General features: G+C 38.2%; 1 protein-coding gene across 12 annotated transcripts in view; it reads left to right on the top strand.

The window, feature by feature from the left end:
- SPAG9 (sperm associated antigen 9) overlaps nt 1-16680 on the top strand; it is a 145888-nt gene that overhangs the window by 108873 nt on the left and 20335 nt on the right. For all 12 annotated transcript variants that reach the window (XM_038547721.1, XM_038547720.1, XM_038547718.1 and 9 more), the window contains 11 exons: nt 1352-1482; nt 4076-4132; nt 5311-5484; nt 6458-6587; nt 9090-9179; nt 9756-9923; nt 10560-10731; nt 12343-12561; nt 12845-13037; nt 14327-14452; nt 15724-15804. In XM_038547721.1, coding sequence (XP_038403649.1) covers nt 1352-1482; nt 4076-4132; nt 5311-5484; nt 6458-6587; nt 9090-9179; nt 9756-9923; nt 10560-10731; nt 12343-12561; nt 12845-13037; nt 14327-14452; nt 15724-15804 — 1541 coding nt within the window. The remainder of the gene's footprint in view (nt 1-1351; nt 1483-4075; nt 4133-5310; nt 5485-6457; nt 6588-9089; nt 9180-9755; nt 9924-10559; nt 10732-12342; nt 12562-12844; nt 13038-14326; nt 14453-15723; nt 15805-16680) is intronic.

Here is a 16680-nt window from a genome sequence, read left to right as displayed (position 1 = left end):
CTACCAAAAATATATGTGTAATATATGTAAGTTTTGAACATAATAATTTAACAGAATGAACCCATCACCTAAGAACTAGAACATTATCAAACACTGAAGCCACCCTATGCTTCTCCCCTCCAGAGGAGACCACTATCCTATATTTATCATTTTCTTACCTTTCAAAAAAAATGATTTTATCAGGGCACCTGGTTGGCTTAGTTGGTAGAGCGTGTGACTCTTGATCTTAGAGTCATGAGTTCAAGCCCCACATTGAGTGTAGAGATTAATTTACAAAAAGTTTTTTAAAAATAATTTTATATCACACATATATGTATCCCTACAAAATATGGTTTCATTTTCCTTGTTTTTTATTTCATACTTGGAGATTTACTTCTTATATTCAGCATTATGTTTTTGAGATTCACCTATGTTGTAGTATAGTGCTGGAAGTTATTCAGGTTCACTGCTCATTGTATGAATATATTATAATTTATATATCTGTTTTCCTATTAATGGATATTTAGGTTATTTTCAGCTTTTTACTACCACAAACAATGCTGTTGTTAAGGAACATTATAGTGCAAGTCTCCTGGTACTTAGGAATGTGATTGCTGTGCTGCAGAATCCCTGAAGCCTCTGTTGTTTGACTTCTGTTTAAAGGAGAGGCAAAGTTTGTAGTAGGAAAACAAAGGAAGTGGTCACCAAGGTCTAAACTCAGCGTCTTTCTTAACTGTCCCACCCATCAGCAAAACAAAAGCTCTACAGTTAAACCAGTCGTCCTCCCCAGAAAAGCATTTAGGAATTGCAGTAGAAGGAAGGTGACTTGAGCATGCTTTTGGGTCTTACCGTGCTTATGTCCTTTACCCTCCCTAAGAAGAATTCTAGTTAATATACTTGTCTCCAGCTTGTATTTCTTTTGGGGCTTTAGTGACTCTTAAGAGTTGGGCGCCTTGTACCTAGCCAATATATGTAGATGATGGGTAGTTTGAGATAAATGAACCCCTTTCAGAACTAACTTGTAACAAATTGCTGAATAATTAGCATGTAACTTTAAAAAATGTTTTAGAGGAACGTTTCCAGGGAGCATGTTAAATCTGTATAGATAGGTTAATAACTTCTTTAATCTCCTTTGGTTTTAGCTCAGAATCTACAGTGTTCTTATTTCCTTTGTAGTATGTTCAAATATCTATATTTCTATTCGGAAATTTAATTGTTTGCCTCTTTTTATAAGGTTATTTTTCTTTAAATGTTCCAGTAGATTAGAAATTAAGAAGCATTTCAAAGCTTTAAGATTTTGCTTAAGTTTAACATAACACCAAAAACAAATAATAGGCTCCCAGAGTGATCTGCAGCATTCTTTTTGTTACAGAGTGATATTCCCACAGCCCAAAGGAAGCGGTTTACTAGGGTAGAAATGGCCCGCGTTCTAATGGAGAGAAACCAATACAAAGAGAGATTGATGGAGCTTCAGGAAGCTGTTCGATGGACAGAGATGATTCGGTTTGTAGGAGAAGTGCCTCTTGGTGCTTTTCTAGTTTTGTTTCCTAGGTTTGAACATTCCTTTACTCAGAACCAGAGCCCTGCCTTGGGGATCCAAACCTCTTATTCTGTTTATTAGGAAATACTTTCTAAAGTAACACTAGGAATATGGACAGAATGTGATCAAAATGGGTGCCTTTTGGGCAAAGGGCCCTTGGAGAATGTTCCTATGACCTCTAAAAGGGAATTGTTACTACTTAGGAATGATGGTCATTTTTCAAAAGAATATAGAAATTGACACTACTTTTACAGTAATGTTAGGAAAAGATAAAAATTTCATGTGCCACCCAGGAAACAAAATCATTTTTACTCCTTGTCTTTCTGTAAAATACTCGTCTGATTTCCCCTCCTTCCTGGCTATTCATGCAAAATGTACATTCCATTGACATCTTTATTGATTGGGTCTTAGCTCTCACCTGATGCTGCCATCTAATGGCCATATTCTCAGTAATAGTGCTCCTTACTTTAATTTAGGAAGCGCTCATGAGAAGTTTGTGGACTAGTTGCCCCCTAATTTGCCCGTATTTTTGAGTTTGGATTCCTACCTCAGATTTACCAATAACAGTACACATACACTGACATGTTGTTTTAAAGCTTATGAACATATTTTTTAACCTCCAACTTTTACTTCTTTTGATCACATTACTTAACAGTTTATATGTCCTTTAGCAGTGTCATTCTAGAATGAAAGTACTTTGTATAGCACATTTATAATTTGCTAAACTTGTAATTGCTGCTAAGAAGGGATGAGTATTCTAATCTTCATTAAATTGATCAAAGAAACTAATGTACTAAGCAGTTTGTCCTTAAATATTTAATAGCTATTAAATAAATAATAAATGTTTTAAAAATTGAAGGAGGAACACCTTGGTGGCTCAGTTGGTTAAGCCTCCAACTCTTGACTTCAGCTCAGGTCATGATCTTAGGATGGTGAGATCAGGCTATGTTATTGGGCTCTGCGCTCTGCTGGACATCCACCCCCGCCCCTCCCGCCTGCAACTCTCTTCCTCTCGCCCTCCCCCACTCTCTCTTTCAAATAAATAAATAGATAGATAGTCTTTTTTAAAAATTGAGGTATAGAGAGAGTCTCCATTTTTTTTAAAGGTTTTATTTTTTTATTTATTCATGAGAGTCGTACAGGGTGGGGGCAGAGAGGCAGAGACACAGGCAGAGGGAGAAGCAGGCTTCATGCAGGGAGTCTGACATGGGACTTGATCCCGGGTCTCCAGGATCATGCCCTGGGCTGAAGGCAGCGCTAAACCGCTGAGCCACCTGGGCTGCCCTCCATTTTTTTCTTTAAGATTTATTTATTTTAGAAAGAGAACATGAGCCAGAGGGGCAGAGAGAGGGAGAGAGAATCTCAAGCAAACTCCACATCCTGCTTGGAGCCAGCATGGGGCTCAATCACACAACACTGAGATAATGACTTGAGCCAAACCCAAGAGTCAGATGCTCAACTGACTATGCCTCCCAGGCTCCCCAGCGGGCTCCACTTTTTTTCATTGCTACTTTTTTTTTTTTTTAATATTTTTTCTTTATTTATTTATGATAGTCACAGAGAGAGAGAGAGAGAGAGAGAGGCAGAGGGAGAAGCAGGCTCCATGCACCGGGAGCCCGACGTGGGATTCGATCCCGGCTCTCCAGGATCGCTCCCTGGGCCAAAGGCAGGCGCCAAACCGCTGCGCCACCCAGGGATCCCACATTGCTACTTTTAATTCTAGCAGCCATGTGGTAGTCCACAAGTGAAAAGACGTGGTGCCTCACTTTTAACTTCTTCATTGAATTAAAAGATGTTTTCAATTTAGTTCTTAAAAAAAAATGTGAAAAGTGAGCTTTGATAGAGCAGCATCCTTACCACCTTACTAAATAAGTTTGGAGTGCCTTGCCTTATTTCCTGAAATGACCAATCTAGTTTATCCTCTTCTCTGGTAATCTTTTCAGTAATGGGAAAGTTTTTAGTCCTGTGAAAAAGGACCTGAGCAGTAAAGTTCCAGGCTGTTTTGTGAGAGCTGGAGCATGAGTGCAATAGAGACCTTTATGTAAAGATAAGGATTCACAGGACAGTATTTTGATAAAAGGGAGAATTGGAGGATATCTCCGCAATAAAATTTTTTTTAAGATTGTATTTATTTATTCATGACAGACAGAGAAAGGCACATACAGGAAGGGGGAGAAGCAGGTTCCTCGCAGGGAGCCTGATGTGGTACTTGATCCTGGGACTCCAGGCAGACGCTCAACCACTGAGCCACCCAGGCGTCCCTAAAATTTTTTTTAATATTTACATTCAGGCATGTTGGCTGTCCATTCAGTACAGATAACAATCTTGTCTCTGCCAGTGGACTGAACTCTTTGATGGATGGATGGTGTTTTATTTATCTTAGTTGTATAGCCTTTACAGGCTGACTGACACACGATAGGTCAAAACAGCTGTTTACTGAATTTGTTGATTCTCTTTTGTGTATCCTGTGAACTTGGATCCCCTGTTCTCCAGACAGAAAGCTAAAACACCTCACTAATAAGACATTTTTTTCTTTCTTTTTCTTTTTAAATATAGTGCATCAAGAGAGAATCCAGCCATGCAGGAAAAAAAAAGGTCAAGCATTTGGCAATTGTAAGTATCTAACAACACATAAAGACAGCAGGGAGCACTTTGAGACAAGATTACAGTCAAAATTTATTTCTAAGAATGATTTTGTGTCTCCTTTCTTTTTAAAATTTGGAATATATGGCTAAATTGAATTTTTTCTCTTTGATATGTAGTGTGCCAGCTCGGTAAGGCTACTCTTGAGGACAAACATATGCTGTCGTAAGCTGCATCCTGTTGGTTATGCACTTGGTAGAATCTTCACTAAATTAGTTAAAAATTATGGGGAATTATTCATAGAGTCGATGATTACCTGGGTCCTCAGTACATAAGTTACATGGATTCACTGGTTGTCTGATTGTAAGGAGCTTTACAAAGTAAAGCTTAGAAAGTCAGTGTCTATAGGTTTGAGTAGTGTGTGTATTTATGTGTTTCAGACTTGAATTATGTTCATGCCAGAAGAACTGTGTATTTACTGTACTTAAAACTTACCCCTTTTGGTGAATCAGCTGTTTAATAGAAGTGTTAATTCTTTTAAGTGGTTGTAAAGGTAGACATATAAATTGAGCTTAATAAAAAATGTACAGGATGTATGTTAAAATGGTAATATGTGTTCCAGTACTTTACTACTACTTTTAGAACTGGCTAACTAAGCTTGTGTTCAAACCATGCGGCTATAATCTTGCTGTTTAACACAACTACTTATCAAGCAGGAGCTAGGACCCATGTTATTTCTTCATTACAAGAAGTTCCCTGTACTTAAGAGAGTCTTCCTTTCTTTTTTTTTTTTAAGCATTTTATTTATTCATGAGAGACAGAGAGAGAGAGAGGTAGAGACACAGGTAGATGTGGGACTCCATGTAGGACTCCAGGGTCACACCCTGAGCCAGAGTCAGACGCTTTACCGCTCAACCGCTGAGCCACCCAGGCGTCCTGAGAGTCTTCCTTTCATTGTGTGAATTGCTAATTAAAATGCAAGGATCTGCCATTCTAAGCAATAGTTTCTTAACTGAATGTCTGAGTTTGGCTGTGAACTATTGCTAAGGCTGCAGTGTAAGACTACAAAAAATCTTTATGCCAGTTTCTAACTCATTGCCTTGTAAAAGCACTGTGGAATTTGTGGAAATTTATGGATTACTTCATGTAATAACGGTCTCTCTTGCACATGCACTTTCTCGCTCTCACTCTCACTCTTCTCTTTTTAGTTTCAGCCGACTTTTCAGCTCCTCAAGTAATACAACTAAGAAGCCTGAACCACCTGTTAATTTGAAATACAATGCACCCACCTCTCATGTTACTCCTTCTGTCAAGAAAAGAAGCAGCACCTTATCTCAGCTCCCTGGGGATAAATCCAAAGCCTTTGATTTCCTAAGCGAAGAGTAAGTATTTTCTAAACTAGTGATTATGCTCTAAATAAGTTAACAGTTCAGAATATTCTTGCCCTTTATCAGGTCAGCTATAAGGTTCACATAAGTCTATAAAGAAACTATTTCTGTAACATGGCTGCCTACCTTTAAGTAGATTACTTGTAGTCAATACCTTTTATGAAAATTACATCTCACAGTTTCATAAACAGAAGTTGTTTTAAAATGTCTCCTTGTTGCTAACACTGGTAAATATTAGTAAAATATTAAAGGCCTACGTAAGCTTTTATCCTAAATGTTTGAACATTTCCTTTGGCATCAGAAGTTGATTTTGCCTCCTGACTCTGCTGCTCCTTGAGTACATGAACATGGACAAGCTAACCTCTCAGTCCCAGCTTCTCTGCCTGTAAATTGAGTATGATAACCGGACTCAGAGGCACAAGGGTTAAACTACATACAGTTTGTAAACTGTCTGACACACAGGAAGATTTGTTAACTATGACAGACACAGCAAGTCAGTTTGCATTTTTGTCTTCTGAAACAAATCATGGGGTCCAGAAATTAACCTTTATTATCTTCCTAAGAAGATACTGATTTATTGATCTTTAATCACTTCTAGCACATTCCCTGGCTTTAGAAAATTCTCACTAAATATTTGTTGAATGAACAAAAAAGGAGGAACTAAAAATATTTAAGAATTTTCCCTTTCATATGGCCAAAATCTGAAACCTGATAGAAATTTGATGGCTAATGATTCAACATAAGATACGCTGCTTGCTAATCTGTTAAAGCTTGAACACTTTACCTACTGCACAACTCTAAAAGGCCAGCGTTAGTATAACACTTCTTAGAAAGGCAGAACTCTGAACTAAACTAAACTGAAACTGTGCGATTTTTTTGTTGTTATTTTTGCTCTCTTAGCGAGAAAGGTGAGATATACTGTTGTTATAGTCCCTTAATTAAAAAGGGAAATTTCTTTGCCTTTTAGAACTGAAGCTAGTTTAGCCTCACGCAGAGAACAAAAGAGAGAACAGTATCGTCAGGTAAAGGCACACGTTCAGAAAGAAGATGGTAGAGTGCAGGCTTTTGGCTGGAGTCTGCCTCAAAAGTACAAACAGGTAAGATGTGAACATGATACGAGCATCTAGTGGGAAGTGCTAGGGGAAGGGTGTATGCCTGGGCATGGAGGAATCAAAATACCTGTATCAAACCTGCTCGTGGACTTGGCACACATTTAGAGAAGGGTTGAGGGTAGTGGTTGAGGGTAGCTGTTTTCTAGAGCCCCAGAGTTCAAAAGAAATGCCTGAGTCTGTGAGGAGGGAGAAGGGTCAACGGGGGGTTTACCAAGTGCATGGACTTGAGATAATCTACTGGTTTGTTTCTTGTTTTGTTTTATTTTATTTTTAGTGTGGTATAATTGACATACAGTATTATATTAATTTCAGGTATACAACATAATAATTTGATATTTTTATATATTGTGAAATAAATCACAGTAAATATAGTTAATATCGCTGAACATGGTTACAGATTTTTTTTTCTTGTAGTTAGAACTTTTAAGTTTTACTCTCTTAACAACTTTAAATATGCAGTGTAATATTGTTAATTATAGTTGCCATGCTGTACATTACATCTCCATGACTTATTTTATAACTGGAAGTTTTGTACCTCTTGACCTCCTTTACGAACCACTTCATCTACTTCTCACTCCTGCCTCTAGTGGCCACCAGTTTATTCTGTGTTTATGAACTTTGTTTTTTGTTTTGTTTTTTTTTTAAAGATTTTATTATTTATTCATGAAAGGTACACAGACAGGGGGCGTGGGGGAGCAGAGACACAGGCAGAGGGAGAAGCAGGCTTCATGCAGGGAGCCCGATGCGGGACTCGATCCCGGGACTCCAGGATCACGCCCTGAGCCATTGGCAGGCCTAAACTGCTGAGCCACCCAGGGATCCCCTGTTTATGAGCTTTGTATGTTTGTTTAAGATTCCACATATAAGTGAGATTATATGGTATTTGTTTTTCCCTGTCTGAATTTATTTAACATAATGCTCTCAAGTTCCATCCATGTTGTCGAAGATAGAAAGCTACTATTCTTTTTTTTTTTTTTTTTAAGATTTTATTTATTTATTCATGAGAGAGAGAGAGGCAGAGACACAGGCAAAGGCAGAAGCAGGCTCCATCCAGGGAGCCTGATGTGGGACTCGATCCCAACACCAGGATCACGCCCTGGGCCAAAGGCAGGCACTAAACCCCCAAGCCACCTAGGGATCCCCTACTATTCTTTTTAATGGCTGAATAATATTCTGTTGTATTTATATACCACATTTACCTTACATTTACTTATTAATGGACACTTAGGTTGTTTCCATGTCTTGGCTACAGTGAATGCAGAGAACATAGAACATCTATCATTTCAAGTTAATGTTTTTGCTTTCTCCAGATAAATACCCAGGAGTGGAATTGCTGGATCGAATAGTAGTCTATTTTTAATTTTTTTTAAAAGTCGTCTCTATGCCCAAAGTGGGGCTTGAACTCATGACCTGAGATCAAGAGTCCAGAGTTCTACTAACTAAATGAGCCAGGCATCCCTATTTTTTATTTTTTGTCCATAGTGGTTGCACCAGTTTACATTCCCACTATCCATGCATAAGGGTTTCCTTTTCTCCATATCCTCACTTACTGTCTTTTTGAAAATAGCAGTTCTGACAGGTGTGAGGTGGTATCTCATTGTGGTTTTGATTTGCATTTCACTGATGATTAGTGATATTGAGCATCTTTTCATGTACCTGTTGGCTGTCTGTATCTTCTTTGAAAAAATGTTTGTTTAGAACCTTTGCCTATTTTTTAATCCATTTGTTTGTTTGCTTTTGCTATTGAGTTGCATGTGTATCCTGCTCCATTTTAATATTTAAAGATTTCATTTAAAAAAAATCCTTTTTTAAAGTTTTATTTATTTATTTCAGAGAGAGAGTGAAGGAGGGAGAGAAAGAGGGAGAAAACATGCACAGAAGGGGAGAGGGGCAGAAGGAGAGGGAGACAGGCAGACTCCCGGCTGAGCGGGGAGTCTGATGCAGTGCTCAGTCCCAGGACCCTGAGATCATTACCTGAGCCAAAATCCAGTTGATCCCGTAACTGACTGCGCCACCTAGGTACCCAAGAAAACCACCTCTGGTTTTTAGAAGTTTTAAAAAACCATTGTCATTGTAGCCTTTCAAACTGTTGACTTAAACCTCATTTCAGGTTTGCAGGAACTTTACTTGTTTACTTCCATATTCCCTATCCATAAAAGACTCAGCACATGTGTATACACACACACACACACACACACACACACACACACACACGTAAACCAAAATGTACATGAAGTAGTGTATCTCTTTTTTTTTTTTTTGAAGTAGTGTGTCTCTTATGAGCTCCCATAGTATCTTGTTTATTGGTTCTAACTGCCACTTGACTTCCTGCTTAATTTTCAAATAAGAATAACAAAATTAACTTGAACATGATTTCAAACATTAAACATGTACCAGCAGTGCTTGCCCATGGCTCAGTGGTTTTGTGAGTTCACTTTTGATGAGACTTACCAATGTGTCTTTTTCTCTCCCCTCCCTAATTACTAGGTAACCAATGGCCAAGGGGAAAATAAGATGAAAAATCTACCTGTGCCTGTCTATCTCAGACCTCTAGATGAAAAAGATACATCAATGAAAGTAAGTTACTTTTGAAGTTAAAGGAAATATTTCTTAAACTCTGGGTGGTTTTTCTTTCTAAAATCAAAAAGTTTAAATTCTACTTTTGTGGATGAAGTTATTGTTTATTTTGTAATTTTAAACTGGGATACTGGGGGAGCCTGGGTGGCTCAGTGGTTGAGTGTCTGCCTTTTGCTCAGGTCATGATCCTGGAGTCCTGGAATTGAGCCCCGAATCAGGCTTCCTGCTTGGCAGGCAGTCTGCTGTCCCTGCCGCCCCCCACTCGTGCACTCTCTCTCTCAAATAAATAAATAAAATATTTTTTAAAAAAATTAAAAAGCAAATAAACTGGTATACTTTGAATATTAAAGACCTGTATTCATGAAGTGCCTGTCTGAGTCAGCAGAACATGCAACTCTTAATCTCAGGGTTGAGCTCCACATTGGGGATAGAATTTACTTAAAAGAAAGAAAGGAACAAACAGACCTATATTCATGATCATTATATTTTTAAAGAAATGTGAAAATTTCTAAACATTTTTAGAGAGAAAATGACCTAATATTTTTTTTTTTTTTTTTTTTTAATAAAATCAAAAAGCTGTGGTGTGCAGTTGGAGTCAATTTATCAGGTGGGAAGACCAGAGATGGTGGGTCTGTTGTTGGAGCAAGTGTATTTTACAAGGATGTTGCTGGTTTGGATACAGAAGGCAGTAAACAGCGAAGTGCATCACAGAGTAGTTTAGACAAGTTAGACCAGGAACTTAAGGTAAGTGTGTGCACTAACATTTCACCTGGTTTTAGCTTTTTGGTCCAAAACTAACTTCTGGTCCAACTTCTTTCTATTTGGGATTATTATGCCTTTTCTTACTCCTCATGCTCTCTCTTTTTTAGATCCATTTTACTTAGGCATATTTTATATATGATAAGATATATACACTTGGAATGGGTACAGTTCAAAGAGTTTTGGCAAATGTATGCATCTATTTAAGAACCATCACAATCGAAATACAGAACATTTTTATCATTCATTTTCTCTAACTGCTATTTTTTAGTTTACTAATTAATACCAAAAGGTGGTTGTATTTTTAGCCTTTCAAATAACCTGAAAATAAATGCTTTACTGTTAAGCACAGCCTTATGAAAATGTGAATATACATATCATTTTAAATATTCATATTTCGGGAATCCCTGGGTGACTTAGTGGTTTAGCGCCTGCCTTGATCCCAGGGCATGATCCTGGAGTCCCAGGATTGAGTCCCACATCAGGCTTCCTGCATGGAGCCTGCTTCTCCCTCTGCCTGTGTCTCTGCCTTTCTCTCTCTCTCTCTCTCTCTCTGTCTCTCATGAATAAATAAATAAAATCTTTAAAATTTTTTTCATATTTCTTACTTTGTATACGTAGGAACAACAGAAGGAGTTAAAAAATCAAGAAGAATTATCCAGTCTCGTCTGGATCTGTACCAGCACTCATTCAGCTACAAAAGTTATCATCATCGATGCTATTCAACCAGGCAACATCCTAGACAGTTTCACTGTTTGCAACTCTCATGTTCTGTGTATAGCAAGTGTACCAGGTAAGAGGAGGCCACGTCCCTCTCTTCCTACCATCTACACCTTTTAACTGGCAGAAACTGATTTGTTTACTGGAGGTACAGTTATGCATTGCTCTCATGGAGGTTATGTTCTAGTTGGGGAAGACCAAAAATAAACTGGAAACAAATAACTAAACAAGATATTTTCAAATATTGTGAAGAAAATACAATAATGGTAATATGAGAAGATGCCTGGTAGACAAAGAGCAAGGGGCTGTTTAGATTGATTAGTAAGAGAAGGCTTCTAAAGTTCTGGATTGAATATTATGTTAAAACATTGGTTTAAAAATTATGGGGGTTCATGATATGTCTACACAATGGAATATTTACTCATAAAAATGAATGAAATTTTGTTATGTACTACAATACAGATTAATTTTGGAAGCATGCTGAACAAAATAACCCAGATGCACAGGGACAATTTTTACCTGATTCCATTTTACATGAGCGATTTAGACTAGGCGGATTCACAAAGGCAGGTGGATTAGAGATTACCAAGGGGGAGGGGGAGGCTCTGGGGACAGGGAATTACCATTTAATGGGTACACATTTCCTGCAAGGGGTGTTGGAAAAGTTTCCAACATAGATAGTTGTGGTGGTTGCACAGCATTGTGAATGTAATTAATGCCACTGAGTTGTACACTTAAACACATTGAAATGGTAAATTTGATACAACACAATATTTTAATGTGCTATGAATAAGAACAGCCTTCTAAATAAAGAAAACTGAAGAAATTTATCTTTATATGGTAAATGTTCAGTTTTAATGTATTATTAATATCTTAAGACATTGTATACACCTACGGTGATCAGTTAATGGTGGTAGAAGTCCATACTTCAAGTAGTACTCTTGATATTAAAAAAAAATTTTTTTACTGAATTGTCAGATACTAGATTTCCTTTTTTTTTTTTTTATTTTATTTATTTATTCATGAAAGACAGAGAGAGAGAGAGAGGGAGGCAGAGACACAGGCAGAGGGAGAAGCAGGCTCCATGCAGGGAGCCTGACGTGGGACTCGATCCAGGGTCTCCAGGATTACACCCTGGGCTGAAGGCAGACACTAAACCGCTGAGCCACCCAGCCTGCCCGATTTCCTTGTTTATAACCTCATTAGGTGGCTGCTGAGGAGCTCACTAAGAATAGAAGAGTTAGGGACTCCTGGGTGGCTTAGTGGTTGAGCAGCTGCCTTCAGCTCAGGGCGTGATCCCCAGATCAGGGATCGAGTCCCGCATCGGGCTCCCCGCGGGGAGCCTGCTTCTCCCTCTGCCTATGTCTCTGCTTCTCTCTCTCTATGTCTGATGAATAAATAAATCTTAAAAAAAAAGAACAGGTGTCATTTCTGACATTTTCATGTTTACTTAGGCTTGCAGTAATAGAAGTATTATCTTAATTTCTTAAGCTGCTTCTTCATTTTGTGAAGGTTCGTTTAAGTATAATTTAAAGTTACCATCCTGGCAGTGTATTTTGAATAGCTATTTGTCTCATCTGCATGCTCTTATTTCAAACTTATAGTTGCCTTAATGGAGAAAATGCTTTATGCTTTTTATAGGAGTTTACTTAGCTATTAGAAAAAGATTTATCTTGTTTTTCAGGAGCAAGAGAAACAGACTACCCTGCAGGAGAAGAACTTTCAGAATCTGGGCAGGTAGACAAAGCGTCTTTATGTGGCAGCATGACCAGCAATAGTTCAGCAGAGACAGACAGCCTGTTGGGGGGCATCACAGTGGTTGGTTGTTCTACAGAAGGTGTGACAGCAGCTGCCACTTCCCCTAGTACCAATGGTGCTTCTCCAGTGACGGAAAACCCACCAGGTATCACTTTCCTTACATGTTATCAGTACAGAGTCAGAGCCTATTCCAAATGCCTCATTATGAACTCCTACTTAATTTTAGATCTTGAAGTAACGAGGATGAAAGAGCTTGAAAGAAGACACTGTAACACTATAATGCCTTTTAAATCAGGAATTCTGTATTTCGCGGTATAGTGTGAAGGAGGGGGTAGGTGGAGTGGAATTCTACAGTAGTGGTTTGTGGAGAAATGATTGGGAGAAAAGCTCAACCTCAGAATAGTTAGCATGTTTTATTTATTTTGTAGAAAAGGAAGAAAATAGCGAGGTTGATGAAAATATTCCAACAGCAGAAGAAGCAACTGAAGCCACAGAAGGCAATGCAGGGTCAGCTGAAGACACTGTGGACACCTCCCAGCCGGGCGTATACACAGAGCATGTCTTTACAGATCCCCTGGGAGTTCAAATCCCAGAAGACCTGTCACCAGTGTATCAGTCAAGGTATGCAGATGGGTCAGCAACTTAGGAAACAAGAAAAGTACTCAAATAAAGAGAAACCAGAATCCTCTCCAGCAGCCACAGTGTTTCCACTAGGTCTCCATCTCTCCTTCCACTGCATCTGCTCTGGATTTCTCCCCTCAGGTGTTCTCTATACCTTCTAACACTTAAAAAAAAAAAAAAATCTTGCCTATAAGACATTAGTCAAAATTCTCATGGTTTTTTTCTCCTCTGATATGACTTGTTTTTTCATTTCCATTCATATTGTAACTGTGCCATATTCCTTACCAGCCCTCCTCATTCCAGCTCCAGTTAGCTACAGTTTAGTTAGATTTCCCATGTGGGCTTGGACTGACTTTTTAAAATTTGGTTTTCTGGCAAATAGCTCTTCCTTTAAAATCGTGGGTACTATAGGCCCATTTAATGAATTCTTTAATTTTATTTTCTGCATTCTCTGGGCCTATAGAAAGCTTATGGTGATCTATCTAAATGTGATTATTTTTACAATTTAATAGTCTTCCTCTTAGTTTATAGAGTAATCAAGTGTCTATTAAGATTTGTTAATTTAAGAATAGTCCTCTTTTTAGAAATAGGTTTGTCTGTTTTGAATTTGATAGCCCAGTTATCTTTTTCTTTTTCTTTTTCTTTTTTTTTAGAGATTTTATTTATTTATCAGAGAGAGAGAGACACTCCCTGCTGAGCAGGGAGCCTGATATCGGGCTTGATTCTAGGATCCTATGTGTATGTGTGTGTGTGGTCTTAAAACACACCATCCCTTTGTCTTCTTTCCCCTGAGAAAAAACTTTAAAAATTCAAAGTATCCCTAAGGGAGAATCATAATTACAGCCTGGATGTTAACTGCTGTATTACTATGTCTTACCTCCCTTATCTGCACCGTCATTCTCTCTAGTATGGTAATGTCATTTCAGGTACAACTGTTGAAATATTTATTATAAGCATTTAAAATTGACTTTTCCAGGGGTTCACCTGGGTGGCTCAGTGGTTAAGCATCTGCCTTTGGCTTGGGTCGTGGTCCCGGGTTCCTGGGATTGGGTCCCATATCAGGCTCCCTGCGGGGAGTCTGCTTCTCCCTCTGCCTGTGTCTCTGTCTCTCTCTCTGTGTCTCTGATGAATAGATAAATAAAGTCTTTAAAAAAAAATTGGCTTTTCTTTTTTTTTTTTTTCCCCTCAACTGTTGGGAAAAAAAAACAAACTGAAATATGGAAATGTTCTGTCCCTGAAAATTGTAGCTAAGCATACTCAGATGCTCTTATTTTCCTTACCTTTTCCAGTAATGATTCAGATGCATATAAAGATCAGTTATCAGTATTGCCAAATGAACAAGACCTGGTGAGAGAGGAAGCCCAGAAAATGAGTAGCCTTTTACCAACTATGTGGCTTGGAGCTCAGAATGGCTGGTAGGTGCCAATTCTTTTAATATTAGAGTGTCTTTAGTTTTTTATTTTTGCTTTTGGAATCACAAGATAAATAAGTAAAATGTAGTGCATAGGCATACAACAAAAAGTACATATTAAAGCAGAGATCTTTATGTACATACAGATTTTGAGGTGATCCTAATTACCTTATAAACTGGACTTACATTAGTTATGAATGGTAAATCATATAGTTCTTTGTCACAGAATGTATCCTTTATATAATATTCTTGGAAGAAGAGGCAAATAAAACTTTAGAATCTGACTGATCCAAAAACAAGATCCTGAACAGCACAGAGGCAGAATTATTGATGCACAGAAGGCTTATATAGGCTAGAGTGTGTTCAAGAAATACCAACAATTAATCCATGTGGCTGCAAAAAGGCCCAGTTCCATTCTGAATGTAACTGTGAAATGTACTAGGAAAACCAGGACAGATCCCAGTCTGAAAGCTTATGAGATGGTAACTAACATTATAGTTGGTTCACGTTCTAGTAGTATGGGGAGTCTCAGAAAATTGTGCTTCTCTACAGATTAAGCAAGATTACTAGTGCATCTTTTCCATAGGAGCCTTAATACTACAAAATGGAGGGCCAATTAACTCTTCTATGAAGGATCAGATAAGAAATAGGTTAGGCTTTGTGGCCATATAATTTCTGCAGCAACTGTCAACTCTGCTATGGTGGTGCAAGAGCAGCCATTGCCATTGCATTGACAGTACATAAGTAGATGAGTGTGGCTGTGTTCCAGTAACAGTTTATGGACACTGAAGGGTGAATTTCTTGTAATCCTCAGATGTCATAAAATATACATGATTTATTTTTTTTCCAACCATTTAAAAATGTAAAGACCATTTTTATCTTGCACGCTATACAAAGACGTATGGCTAGATTTGGCTTGTGGGCCATAGAGTGTGTTTGCCACTCTCAGATGTAAACCAGTCTGTCCTCAGAAAGTTATATTTTGGTGTAGTAGAAGAGTAAAATGATTTTCTAAAAAGGATTTTAGCCAAGGATTCTGAAGTATGTGGTAACCTGAAACTAACTGACCATGCATTATTCTAGTTTTGGCTTTTCACTCTTCTATGTTTCTATTTGCTTAACCAGCTTATTTTTTTGCATTAAACTCTCCCTGTTGTTATTTCCTAAGATTTTTGTGTTACTCTTTAATCCTAAGGAAACTTTGTGGTCATTATTAGATGTAAGCAATGACTTGGTTTTCTCTATGCCTTACTAGTCTTGATTTTGTTCTTGCAGTTTGTATGTGCATTCATCTGTAGCCCAGTGGAGGAAATGTCTCCATTCTATTAAACTTAAAGATTCGATTCTCAGTATTGTGTAAGTTTTATTTTAGAAATTCTTCCTTTTAAAAGTATGTATTTTGGTATAAACTATCTTTTAAGACTATTAAAGCTAACGTGTGCTTCATGATTATGTCAGTAACCAGATTCCTCACCCCCCCCCCCTTTATGGAAGCAGAGAAGCTGAGTGAGATTGAATCTCTCACTGCAAAGTAAAATAGTTCCTAAGTAGAGCTTTAAGTCAAACTTGCCAAGTTGATTCCTCACCATAGAACCAATTAATACCGGGACGCCTGGATGGCTCAGCAGTTTAGCACCGCCTTCAGCCCAGGGCATGATCCTGGAGACCTGGGATCGAGTCCTGCGTCGGGCTCCCCGCATGGAGCCTGCTTCTCCCTCTGCCTGTGTCTCTGCCTCTCTCTCTCTCTGTGTCTCTCATGAATAAATAAATAAAATCTTTAAAAAAAATTTTTTTAATAAAAAAAAAGAACCAATTAATACCTATTAATTTATGTACTCTTTAGACTTGGTGAGCGTGTTGACTAGGGCATTGATTCACTAGTCCTTTTCACTGTGTCACTATCAAAAACTCTGAAGTCCACAGAGCTGACTGTTAGTTCCACTCAAGGCATCTGTCTCTGGTCCGTGTAGCCCTTCTGCAAAGACAGAAGCTTGGGGGGGCCAGGAAGTGAAACAAGGAAGTCACCACACAGGCTGTTGATTTAATTCAGCTGACATTTTCATAGCAAGACTTTCTCAAAGAAGAGTATATTCTTAGGAAGCCTGGCTGGCTCAATATAGAGTATGTGACCCTTGATCTTGGGGGAGGGATCATGAGTTTGAGTCTCAACATTGGGTGTAGAGATGACTTAAGAAAAAAAAATATATATATATACTTTAGGTTCTGGTATAA

Source organism: Canis lupus, chromosome 9, assembly GCF_011100685.1.
Source record: "Canis lupus familiaris isolate Mischka breed German Shepherd chromosome 9, alternate assembly UU_Cfam_GSD_1.0, whole genome shotgun sequence".
Taxonomy (NCBI): Eukaryota; Metazoa; Chordata; class Mammalia; order Carnivora; family Canidae; genus Canis; species Canis lupus.
The sequence above is the reverse complement of the archived record's forward strand: the minus strand, read 5'-3'. Positions and strand labels throughout refer to the sequence as shown.